At 43.3% G+C, this 13,236-nt stretch overlaps 1 protein-coding gene across 3 annotated transcripts in view; it reads right to left on the minus strand.

The window, feature by feature from the left end:
• Positions 1-2,110: 2,110 nt before the first annotated feature.
• The window catches only part of ADAMTS12 (ADAM metallopeptidase with thrombospondin type 1 motif 12), a 313,276-nt gene continuing 302,150 nt past the window's right edge, over positions 2,111-13,236 (minus strand). For all 3 annotated transcript variants that reach the window (XM_043547279.1, XM_027831000.3, XM_007068846.4), the window contains 2 exons: positions 6,726-6,879; positions 2,111-4,746 (listed from right to left, as the gene is read on the minus strand). In XM_043547279.1, the coding sequence (XP_043403214.1) occupies positions 4,532-4,746; positions 6,726-6,879 (369 nt within the window). In that variant the 3' untranslated portion in view covers positions 2,111-4,531. The remainder of the gene's footprint in view (positions 4,747-6,725; positions 6,880-13,236) is intronic.

The raw sequence follows: 13,236 nt of genomic DNA on the forward strand, positions 1-13,236 counted from the left end.
TGGAAGCCAATAATGAGGCGAGAAATTACTCCATGCTGGCTGTAATGAGCACAGAAAGATAACCTCAGTTGGGTGAGTTCCCTTCCACTTATACCGTGCACACTTGGTCAGTCTCCTATGTCACTGATGGGTGCCTGCTAATCCTAGCTCATTTACACTGTGCCATGTGGGCATAAAGGCTCATGTCCTCCTGAGTCTAGAGATACATTGACACTGGAGGTAATTTCCAGCTCGTGTAGATGTACACGCACTAGCCTTCATCTAGCTAGCAGGCTAAAAATACAAGTGTAGCCATGGTGGGATAGGAGGCAGGATGGTTTAGCCGCTTGAGTAAATACCATGGTAGGACTGTACTCAGGCCGGCCAGAGCCTCCCACTGCTGCTGCTACACTTCTATGGTTAGTGTGTTAGCTTGATCAAAGCTAGCATGCGCACACCTACCTGTGCTGGAAATTATACTGCCACTCCAGTATGGATGTATCCTAGGAGAGTGTGATGGTAAAGTAAAACCCCTCATTTTCAAGCTCCAATTCTGAGAGGTGCTGTGCACCTCAAGAGCACCTGCAAGCTCCATTGAGTTAGGTGGGTCCGTGTTTGGCCCTCAATACAATCTCTGCTTGAAACAATGGAGCTCTATGACCAAACCCTTTGCAGTCATGTTGCTGCTTCAGCGATGAAACGCACCCTTCCTTTCATTTTATTTAATAATTTTATATCCAAACTGTGTAAAAATGGTCTGGTTTTTATTCTTTATCCGGACTATTAAACATTCAGGAGTTCAAAAAATAAAAAGCAAATATTTTGTAAGCATCTCATAATGTTTAAAAGGCAATAGAACTGGTACTGACCAGCAACACCATAGATACGTATAATTTTATGTGCATATAGATTATGTATGCACGCATATGCACACACACACACAGAGGATACATCATTTTAGTCACCATCCAAATATTAGCACCATATTATAGTAGCACCATATCTTTTAACAGCTGATTTAAAGCAGGAATATAAAGTAGCTGTAATTGTGATTAAATTGTTGTCCCACACACATTAAGAGGCCCAATCTTGCAATGCTTCACCTGCAGAACTCCCATGAACTTCAAGTGAAGACCTGAGGCACAGATCTTGCAAATGCTGCCATGCCAGGGTATGTGGGTGTGGGTGTATTCTCGAGGGACGGATCACTATGCTCACCTGCATGGCTGCAGTTGCTGGATCGTGGCCTTAATTAGTACAGTATAGTCAGGTTTAAACATATTTCTAGTATGTTTTACAGTCACACTCCTTTAGGGCTCATCTACATTACCCACTGGATCAAAGGGCAGCGATGCATCCAGCAGGGGTTGATTTATCGTGTCTAGTCTAGACGTGATAAATCGATCGCCGAGCACTCTCCCATCAACTCCGGTATTCCACCAGGGCGAGAGGTGGAGGCAGAGTTGACGGGAGAGCATCAGCCGTCGACTTACTGCAGTGAAGACACCACAGTAAGTAGATCTAAGTACGTCAACTTCAGCTAGGTTATTCACGTAGCTAAAGTTGCGTAACTTAGATTGATCCCTCCCCGGCCCCCGTGTAGACGAGGCTTTAGTCACTGCAACAGATTTATGAGTGTGTATTCCCTTTCATATGGTATAAAACCAAGAAGACTGTATATAGTACATCCTTAGAACAATTAGGAAGCTGCAGGGTATGGCTAGGATTTTCAAATGTTAGCCAATACTTATGTTAGGCATAGTATACTCCACATTAATAGGTATTATGTGCATGGTATTAACAAAATATATACGTGATATTTACAAGTGTTGGGAAGTTAGGTTAATACAGTTATCTTCCCACAATTCTGTTCACCCATGTCAAGCATCCCCCAACACATTGCAAAGCTGAAGTCAGCTTTGGCATCAGAAAATAGAAAACTTGTCAAAGCAAAGGGGCATGAATACTTTGCACTCAGTCAGTGGTTCTCAAACTATGGGTCGGGACCCCAAAGCGGGTTGCAACCTCATTTTAATGGGGTCACCAGGGATGGCATTAGACTTGCTGGGGCCCGGGGCTGAAGCCCCATCACCTGGGGCTGAAGCCCGAGTCCCACCATGTGGGGCTGAAGCCAAAGCCTGAGGGCTTCAGCCCTAGGTGTCAGGGCTCACATTAGAGGCCCCTGCCCCCCACCTGGGGCTGAAGCCCTTTGGCTTTGGCCCTTCCACCCTGCTTGGGGCAGCAGGGCTTGAGCAGGCTTAGGCTTCGGTCCCCCCACCTGGGGTCCTATAGTAATGTTTGTGGTCAGAAGGGGGTCATGGTGCATTGAAGTTGGAGAACCCCTGCACTATGTGCAGGTAGGGCGGACTTTCATGACCCATCCACATTTGGAATGTAGTATTCTAAATAAGGGCTAGGAAAGTATAGGGAGGTATCAAGGACAAAGCTGGCACAAACTAGCGGGTTGAGTGAAGACCCAAACAGAGGCCGCTTTAGTTATAGGTGAACTAGGCACTGCCTAAGGCAGCATACTTGCCCCAGCCGCCCCTCCGTCATGGGCAGCTGGACCAAATTTGAGTGGTGTTGCAACCTCATGTGCCAGGTTGCAATGCTACTCAAATTTGGCTCAGCCACCCCTCTGTCATGACGGAAGGGCAGCTGAGCCAAATCTGCCACTCTAGGCCGATGAGGAGGGGGGCAGAACACTGAAGATTTGCCTACGGTGGCAGATTGTCTTGAGTGGCCTCTGCATCCAACTTCCATTGAATTTCAGTGGAACTCGAGCACCAGATTCCTTTCAGACCCTTTAAAATTCTCAGCCTAAATCTCTGCCTGTTTTAAAGGCCAATCCAGCTCCCATTGAAGGTAGTTACACCACTGTCTTCGGTGGCAGTAGGATCAAGCCTACTATCTGATACCAAACATGGGAAATGCTCCACTATTGACTAGGCTTCCTTAGCAGATTTTTGACTGTTTGCTTTAGATATCACTGTAAAATAAACTGTTTAATTGGGTTCAGTAGGTGCTGAAAGCTTGGTTTTAAAAAAGGTTGAATACTGCATCATGAGAGCATAAAATATATGGTATAATTTAATCCTGAACATTTGTTCTTTAGGTCGTTCCAAGATATTTGCACCAACAGAACCACGCTCAGAACTGTGTACTTAGGAGGTCTCCTTCAGAGAGTCAGTCGAGTGTTTAACTTTTTTTCTTTTAATAAAACATGCTGACTAAACTGAGTCTTTGAATACAAGTTCATAGCTAGCTATGACAAAACTCCACTAATAATTTTAGGTTAATAGCCTTTTAAAGAGACAGCAATAAACTAGCAGTTTTAAGAGACATTGTCAACTCAAACAGATTTAAAAAAAAACAAAAACAAGTCTGTACAAAACCTAAGGGCCCATGGTGGGGATCTTCAGCTGTCCCTTTGGGGCGTCAGCTTTACGGTCACTTTGTACCACTCTGGCAGTGCGAAGTGACTAATATAAAGAAGGAGCTGGCTCAGAGCTCTGTGTTATAGTGTGATGGATTTGCTAAGAAGGACACTACAACTCCCAGTTGCTCTCTCCCCATTCCCTCCTGGCCAGGTAAGAGAAAAGCTCCTGAACCAGGAAGTAGTCGAACTCTGTTTGGAAATGGTGGCTGCCTGGCAAGCAAGTTGCTGCAGGGAAGCTGATTTCAGAGCAAAATCCCCAGGAACCACTTGCAGAACAGGCTGTGAATGTCAGATGATACAGCTGAATGCAGCTCTGTATGGGACTGATGGGGGAACAACCGTGGCTGGGCAGGGAGCCAGAGCAAAGGGGCCCCAGTGTGGAACACTAACTCATCCTGGCCTAGAAATCTCTAGGTGCCTATTTACTTGACTAGAGATTGGACTGGAGACAGCATCCCAGGCAAGTAGACCTGAAGAGCCCTAACTGTCCATTGGGCTGCCCCAGGGAGCCAAATAAGAACCGCGATTGCTCACTTTGAACTATAACTGGTTACGCTTCTGTACCTAGGGTATTTGCAACCTTTCCCTTTCCTGCCAACCCTTTTCCTTGGCCATGTGTCTGAGTAGTTATTGGGGTCCACTATGGCTAGCACCAGTAAGGCCTAGCTGCTGAAGCACCTACAGTGCTTGCCTCCAGGTTGCAGTACACCCAGCATGCTACTGGCATCCTAGGAGGTTGTGTACAGGGAAGCCCCAGTAATTACAACAGACAGGATAGAATAACTTTGCCCTTTGGAATCTGGGACTAAACAGTGCTATGTACAAGTGCCAGTTATTATTTTAATACTGTTTTGGGGGAACCACAGTTTGTTCTTCCACTGTAAATGGAGAAAAACAAAAAGCACAACATTTATTTAAAGACCGAATTAATCCTGTACGCATGTCCCGAACCTGTGTTCCATACATGCATAAGAAGTACGAGGAACAGGTGTACATTGCAAATCACAATGACAAATTTGTGGCTGTCTTAAAGAGAAGGCTGGAGAAGCATATTGGGATTGACTGCCCTAAAGGATGTATTTTCCCAATTTTGATAGTTCTTTAGGTTTCCATCTATAAAGAATGGATCGGACGCAATTTTCTTCTGGGTTTGGTGTAATTTTGTTCTTTGAAGTGCTGTTGATTTCCAGATCTTCTTTTGTTAGGAATTCGGGGCCTGTTACATGTGACGCAGCACTGAGTCTGCATTGATGGCACCAAACATTTGCCAATCTGCTTCAGTCTCTGGCAGAAATTAATGGACAGCTTGTCCTTGTGGCACGGCAGGCCTATGGTGAAAAACATGATGAAAGTTAGTTATAGTCTGAGCGTCTAGATGAGAGTAACCTATATCCGTGTCTAGATCTGTGTGAATGCATGGACAGAATAGCAGGGAAGCAGAGTATCTGAGCTCCAAGGCAGCACCTGCACCAAGGACCTTTGATGAACAAGGCTCAAACCACAGTGTGTTACACCACTCTCAAAGATACCACATTTACAGATATGCATTGCCTCCCTGACCCACTGCACTACCAGTGATTGCTGGCTAGCTTGGGGAGGGGATTCCTGAAGAAGCTGTAGGAACTTACTTTTCTAAGAGGCCGTGTTGACTGGGAGGAGCTGGTGGTAGCTTTCGAATAAGGCAGGAGGGAGTAGATACTCGAGTGCAGCAGTTCAGACCCCATTCTGCCCCCTCACTTTCTGTAAAGAACACACTGACCCATTCCTGTGTATTATCTTGCCATCTACCTGTGCTCTGCTCAGCATTCTCAGTCCCACACTACTTGTGGCTTCTTCAGCCTACCCATATCCGGTGTTTGATTACAGTAGAACAATGTCCAGTAAGAGGCCCATGTATCAGCATGCAGCCACCTGACTGGAGGATCATACCCAGAATCTTGATGCAGCTTTGGGCCCATGCAAGCAAACCCCATAATAGCTCCTCAAAGAGGAACCTCAACCTGTACCATGGTATATCTAAGCAGCTGCTGGCCAATCATGGGACCAGGCAAACCAGGCAGCAGCGCAGGGAGAAGATAAAGGAGCTCAAGGTGACGTACCAAAAGACCAAGGATAAGAATTCCATATCTGATGCTGCCCCAACCACCTGTCTGTTTTATGGTGAACTGGACTATGTTCTGAGCAGTGCCCCGAGCACAGAGTTCGTGGAGAAGAGGCATCGAACAGCCAGCGCAGAGAAGGGTGGCCCCCGGCTTGGGAGAGAACTGGCCCTGAATCATAGAATCTCTTCCTCGATCTGGGCCAGTAAGAGCACAGCGGGTGGAAAAGAAGCAGGGGAGGACACAGTATCTAAACTGGTTAATATTGGCCCAGCCCTCTCTGTTAGTATTATGAAAGATATGATGAAATATTTGGGCAGGTTTTACCCTATAATCCTAGCTGCTGCTTCCATTATGAGTGGATGCTGTGCCGTCATACACATCTAACTCACCCGCATCCCCTTTGCTCTCTCCCTGCAAGACTATTTAAAATGGCAGAGGAGCGGAGACCTACTTGAAGAGTGACTGTCTCACTATCAGTACTAAGGTGGGTAGTTGGTGATGACCTCTCCTTAGCTTCTGAAGGCGAATCCAGTACCGGTCTCTGACAGAAAATTCTGTTGGTGCTGTGTATGGTAGCGGCGCTGGCAAAGGGAGTTTGTGTGCTATCAGAACCAAGGACTCCAATAGTGCCAAAGGAGGTGGTCGGTGCCAGGTTTCTTGGGGCAGGCACATATGGTGCTGCTGTTCCCCGTGTTGGAATGGATGATGTTGAGGTGCTTAGTACTGGCATGCTCAGTGCTGAAAATGAAGACTTCCTTGGATTTTGGTACTGTGGCGTCAGCACAGGACTCCACTTTAAGACTGTGGGAGGAGAGAGTCTTAGGAGACACTTGCCGTCCTTGTACGGCGGCGGGGAATCAGTGCGGTCCCTGGAGCAGGACTCCTTGTGCCCCTGTATGGATTTGTCACTGGTGTGGCTGGCAGGAGGGTCTTATTTAAAGCAGCCAAGGAGCTCAGGGCACTGGTCACGTGAGACTGAACCGGTACCTGACACTTCTATGACGGTCTGTCCAGAGTTGATGCTGCCATTGTGGATCTTTCCAAGAGGAAACACATCAGCTTTGCCTCCCTCACCATTAAGGCATAGTTTTCAAAAGAGGTTAGCACTTGCAAATGGGGACAGATTTTCAAGAGAGCTCAGCACGTTGGATGCATGTTGGGTGCTGAGCTCTTTTGAAAAATCTCACCCAAGGGTATTAACTTACCTGCACTTTTCCTGCACTCTTGCATATTGCATTTCTGAGATTCTGGAGGCTTGAACTCATGCTCACACATAATTTGATCTTCGGCTTTGTTATCTTCTGTATTGATGCACTTTACTGTTCTTTGCTGAATGCCCCCTCCACAAGAAGCAGTGCACTGAAAGAGATACAATTAATTTATCCCAAAGCCTTCTGAATGGGGATTGTGTAGTATGCTTTTAGCATGTTCATCAATCAGCGCAAAGCAGCTCTAATCTTTGACTTGCTAAGCAAGGGATGCATGACCAAGATCTAAAGTACTAGGTACCTTTCAAGGATTCCCAAAGATTTGCCAATATTTTCTACTTGTATTATTATAAGAGCAATAAGGATATCAACTTCAGACAAAAGGAAAGCAAGGCAAAGAAAAGGTTTATCTATATACTCTACATACACATTCAGATCTTTTCCACCTGTTTTTTCCCATGAGATTGCCCACTAATAGATTTGTGAACTGCACGCCCAAAATGCCATCTTCCTGTATAACTAGATGTTAATGCTATACTGTTGTCTGACAAATCCATGACATCACTGGACCTGCTATTACAGTCGCCTTGCTGTTTAGTTTGAGTCTGTGTACCTCTGGTAAAATGGTATGGGTTTCAAATCAAAATAAGCATCTGATACCTTCCTGTTACCTTGTTCTCTATTTATTATTAATGATCCCTTTTATGGCACTGTACAGCAGTGCGGAAATCTACAAAGAAAATGTTTAGAGTAGACCCTCAAGAATAATAGACTGTACTTTATCTTACAGCCAGTAAAAAACAGAACAAAATCTCTAACAGGTTGTAACAATCTGTAGAACACTAATACAAGATATAAGCTAAACCAAATATATGAGGCAAATTTCAGCTCCAAACACAGAGCCATCTAAGGCTACTCCTACACTAGGAGCTAGAGTTGTGATTCCCCTGCTCATGTGCATATATACTCACACTAACTCTCATTGCGATAACGTGAGCATAAATAGTGTAGTCACCGTTAAGGCACAGCTGAGATGTGCTGAGTACAAACGCCTGGTGGGTATATACTCGGCATGGCTCAGCCGAGCTCCGGTGCTGCTACCCGTGCTACTGTGGCTACCCTGCTATTTATACTGACACCAGCTCGATGGGAGCTAGCTTGGGTACATGTACACAAGCAGGGGAACCATGTCCCTAGCTCCTAGTAGAGATGTAGCCTAATGCAGCTAGTGAGCGTAAGGAGAAACTACACACGACTAGCAGCCTCATCAGACAAACCATGTTAATTCTTGAGCATGTTAGGCATTCTGATCAGGAGAGACTGACTGCTGTAGCATTTTGGAGTGGGCCAGTGAAATAATTTTCTAGGTGGTCCTTCCTTAAAAATTGGTGTTGGTTGGAAGTTTTCTCTCTAAACTGTTTTTGATGGAAAATTGGGGTTTTGACAAAATGAGATTTTTTTTGGTGAAAAGGATCTGCTTTCTGTGGAAAATTTTGACTCTTGATTGAAAATAGAACACTCTAAAACTGAAGAGATTTTGATTCAGAGACATCAACACGGTGCCTCATGGGAGTTGTAGTGCAGATGCCTCATGCCCCCATTCTTCTCTATAGGCCAAGTTTCCCAGCCAGGCTACGGCCAGGTCTACACTACAGACCTATATCAGTATAACTACTTCGCTCAGGGGTGTTTAAAATCCACATCCCTGAGCGACACAGTTATACCGACCTAACCTCCATACATAGCACGTGTAGACAGCGCTATGTCAACAGGAGAGCTTCTCTCGTCAACATAGCTATCACCTCTCTGAGAGGTGGATTAACTATGCTGACAGAAGAAGCTCTCCAATCGGCATAGGTGCATCTTCACTTAAGTGCTACAGTGTTTTAAGTGTAGACCTGCCCTACATCTCCCAAATTGCACTATGGACAAGAACTTCCACAGGGGCTCAACAACAAGGGGGATGGTGGTGCATCATGGGAGATGTAGTCTTGCTGGGGAACCTGGGTCCTAAAGGAGAATCCATGAGGGTCTGAACTACCACTCCCCTGAGGCATGGCGGTGGCATTTCTGAGTCAACATCTTTGGCTTTTAGCTAAAAGTTTTCAGTTTCAATTTTTTAATGCAACATCAACATTTTTAGAGGGGAAAAATAACCATTCTCCAACCAGCTGTACTAAACATAACTAAATCTACTGCGATCGCACCACTATGGAAAGGCCTGGCCTTAAGATTTTGGAAAAGCTGAATGAGTGGCTTCTTTGAAGATATTTAGGCTGCCAGTATCTTTCTTTGCTCCAGGACAACTCCAGCCCAACTGTTTCTCCTTATCCAGATGCCAATATAGAAAAATGTCTTCAAGATACAATTCTCCAAGTAACTGGGGTATAAAATAATCTACAACTATTCATCCGTCAAGGGGTTTTGTGTGCATTCTGGTCAATTTTAGAGGTGTTTCCCCCCCTCTTCTCTTTGAATATACAGTAGCTAGCAAGACAAATCATAAATCTTAAAAATTACCACCTCATGTCTTTTCCCTAAAACTTACAGAGCTATAGAATGTCCGCCAAGGCTGTGCAATTATTAAAAGTGGGATGTGTACCTCTATTCAGTTCTGCAAAGTATCCTCTTTCTAGTCTCTCTCTCTGTCCATAAAGGATTTTGTTGTAATTAGTATAAAGTATATAAACGAGGCCTAAACATTCAGTGGCAACTTCCAAAATTTTTAAAATTGAGGTTTTTATTGAATTAAATAAAATTAAATTGAATAATACAGTCAGTACAGTAGCCCAGTGTTATTTTGATATTAAGTTCAGTTTATTTTATCCTGTTCCCCACATTTTCAGTATAACTCAGATGTCATCTTTACATTTTAGCATTAAACCTCATTTAGATGAATAGGGCAGTTCATACTTCTCATCTATTGTTTCACGTGGTCTGCAAACTCAGGAAGATAACATTGGTCTATTAAATTCAGGGTTCCTCTACAATTTAAACACTGGAGTGGTGGAGTGGGAGAGGTTCTGCTCCTGGCCCAGGTAATCTACCTCTCCAAGAGGTGGTAGCTAATTCTCCCATTGACTTGGTGCTGTCTACACAGGGGGTTAGGATGCTATAACTGTAGATCAGGCCTCAGTTATGTTCAGACATGGGGGCTAGAAATATAGAAAATGAAAGCTGAGGTTCTGGATCCCAATTCTGCAGCAAAGGATGAATTTCTTGACAGTGAAATCATGCAATATGTGAACAAAGTCTATATGCTGCAGAAAACACCCCCTCACTGAAAAGACAACCTACTTGGCATTCTCCATCTCTAAATTTTTATTAATCTATAAAGGTTTCTGTTTTATACAAAAATTAAATAGTATTCTGATAATCATTTAAAATGTGTATCATCTTGAAGGAGCTCCAGAAGAAGTCTTTATATTAGAGTTAGGAAACATCACTTGAATTGCTAGAATTTTTCTAAATGGTAGAAGTTCGTAAGTGGTCCCCCATTCTTTATTGTTAGATTTCACTCCAGAAGTACTATCCTACAGCTAATCCTTATTCCAGTGTCTCACCTTATGTTATTTTAGGGGTTTTTTTTAGATGAAGCCTTTTTATTTTGCTACACGTGATTTTTTTTGTCAAATTTCCATTTACTAGAATTTGTTTTGAGCCAGTATAATGTAAAACTAGATTGAAAAATTTAAGGCAATTTTTGCTTGACTGAGTTTGTAATGAACAGTTAAAAAGATCAAAGCCACAGCAGTATTACTTTGTAAATCCTGCCATAAAAAGCTGAATTACTGTACATTTTGAAAACAAAACATCTATTTGATTGACTGCTTTGTATGATATCTTCTCCCGTACTAAGAATGCTGCATCTTAGCTTTGGAAGATTTATTTCACGGTTATGTAGCAGAAAACTTAAAGTGGAACAAAAACAGAACATACCATGAGTTGACTTTAATAAACCAATTACTTTTTGTTACATGAATTTGATGCCTGGAACAATGTTAATGGAAAAACCTACCAATAAATAAGACTCCTAGAATATTCAGGTTCCATTTTATGGCCTTCTGCTGAAAAATTAATGTATCATTTGCTTTTTTTCTCTTAGCATCAATGAAACATCAGTTGGAGAATTATATTGCACACTGCCCCTCATGGCTTGCCATTTACTATTGTAATTTATATTTAAGATTCTGTTTTTAAAATTTTTTTAAAACAGATGGTGGGATGTTTATGCAACATACCTTCTACTTTGAAAAATATTTGTAAAGTAGTATTAGGATATAAGAACATAGGAGAGAAAGGGTTATTGTGCATATGCCCCTTCTCCAGGATTGCACATATAATGTACATATATACGTACCTAATATTTGAGTCTTTATTATAGTTTCAATCTATTTGCCTGGTACTAAAGTTAGGTTTACTGGCCTGTAATTGCCAGGATTGCCTCTGGAGCCTGTTAAGGAAAAGTTAGCACATGTGACTCCATTTTGGTTTGGGGCCCACCATTGTCTAAAAGCAAGCACATCATGCACCAGGAGGAGTGTTCCTTAGATACTGCATTCCTGTGAAAATCCTCCTCCTTGTTTCCAGCCTGCCTTGACTCCCGGTATCTGTTCTTTGTCTGTCCCTAACTCCCTATCTCCTGGCCTTTGATGTGAGGCCTCCCATCCTGATAATAAAAGTTACTGATGCATGGCTTTAGGACCATGCTGTGTAATTAACATACTAGTTTAGCACGAGGAATGCACCAAGCAGGGATAGGTGGTAGATAAGAAAAGGGTGTGTTTATTGGCTAAGGTTTCCGATGCACGAGGGCAACATGCTTTGCTAAGAGGAATATAACCTTTGTATAATCTGTATTTGGGGTCCCCTCCTGGCTAGCAGGTGGGCACCACGCTCGAGCATAATAAACTTGGTATTTTTTGGGAACTCTGCAGTTGTGGACTTTGTTTATGTGCCTCAGCTAGATTCGAACTGTGCGTGTCCTACCAGGTGTAATTCGCAGCATTTGTGTACGTGTCCTACCAGGTGTAATTCGCAGCATTTGTGTGCGTGTCCTACCAGGTATAATTCGTAACAAGCCTTTAAAACAAAAAACTGCTAATATTAGCTATCCTCCAGTAATCTGGTAGAGGGGCTGATTTAAGAAATAGATTACCTACCAGAGTTAGTAATTCTGCAATTTCATATCTGAGTTCCTGCAGAGCTCTTGGGTGAATGCCATCTGGTCCTGGTGACTTATTACTATTTAATTTATCAATTTGTTCCAAAACCTTCTCTACTGACACCTCAGTCTGGGTCTGCTGCTTAGATTTGTGCTCTAAAAAGAGTGGCTTAGGTGTGGGGATCTCCTTCACATCCTCTGCAGTGAAGACCGAAGGACTGACATACTCACAAGAAGGGGTGAGCAGAGACTTAGGGGAGAGAGCATATAAGGCTTTTAACTGTGTTTCCTAAAGATCCGTGAGTTGTGTATGCTTTGACAGTAAAAGTTACAGTGGTATCAGAAACTCCTGTGCAAAGACCTGTGCGCCTTATTTTGTCTGCCGTATGGTCTCTGAGGAGTTAAATTACGAACCAGAGCATCCACGGATATGGTGCTCTGGGAGAGTATGCATAAGTGACTGGAGAGACTTGGGAGGTCTGAGCCACTGGCCTACGGAGTTGGATGGAGGAGTCCCATATCCCAAGGAAAGGGGTTAGACAGGGTATCTGCACCCATGAGTATACCAGTGGGCCGAGAGCTAGAAACAGTGACCAGATGCTGCCTAGGCCCAGATGACTTGGACACATGAGATCCAAAGACTGGGTCCAATTACAACAGACTGGTGACTCTTCACCAAGGGGACTCAGCCAGGTCTGTAACAGAGTGTGCGCTTTACACAAAGAAGCAGAACTCTTTTTTTCCTTTACTGCTTTGCTCTTCTCTTGAGACTACCTGAATCCATATCTAGATTTGCTGCTTCTACTACCCATGGAGCTTCCCTATACAGTTAACCTGCAGTTTTTGCCTACAGTGCTTTTAAAGCAAATATCATGTGGATGAGAATAGATGGAAAATGATAAATCTTCAAACAGATACAATTACAGTATCACAACTGTGGTAAATTCACTCCACAACACAGCAACTAAAAATATAAATATATCTGCATGGTGAGCTGGCCTTTCAGGTGAGATACTGGGCAGTACCTTTTGAGAAGACCCTTGTTCTAGTTTTATCACTAACTGTGCACTAAGAACTGGCTTGCCATGTATACTGTACCTCACAAACACTGTGCATAATTATTAAAGGGCCCGACTTTGCTACCCTTGTTCTCATTGACTAGTTCCTTACTCCTTGAGCAGTACCACTGATTTTAACGTGAACAAGGGTAGCAGATTTAGGCTTTAATTTATCAATAGATTCTTATTGATTCATTTTAACCAGATAACATTGGAGAATTGGAGTTAATTAGCCAAATCAGGTTCTGTGTCTGAAGTGGATGACTTTTTAGTTGTGGTGTATATG

Source organism: Chelonia mydas, chromosome 5, assembly GCF_015237465.2.
Source record: "Chelonia mydas isolate rCheMyd1 chromosome 5, rCheMyd1.pri.v2, whole genome shotgun sequence".
NCBI lineage: Eukaryota > Metazoa > Chordata > Testudines > Cheloniidae > Chelonia > Chelonia mydas.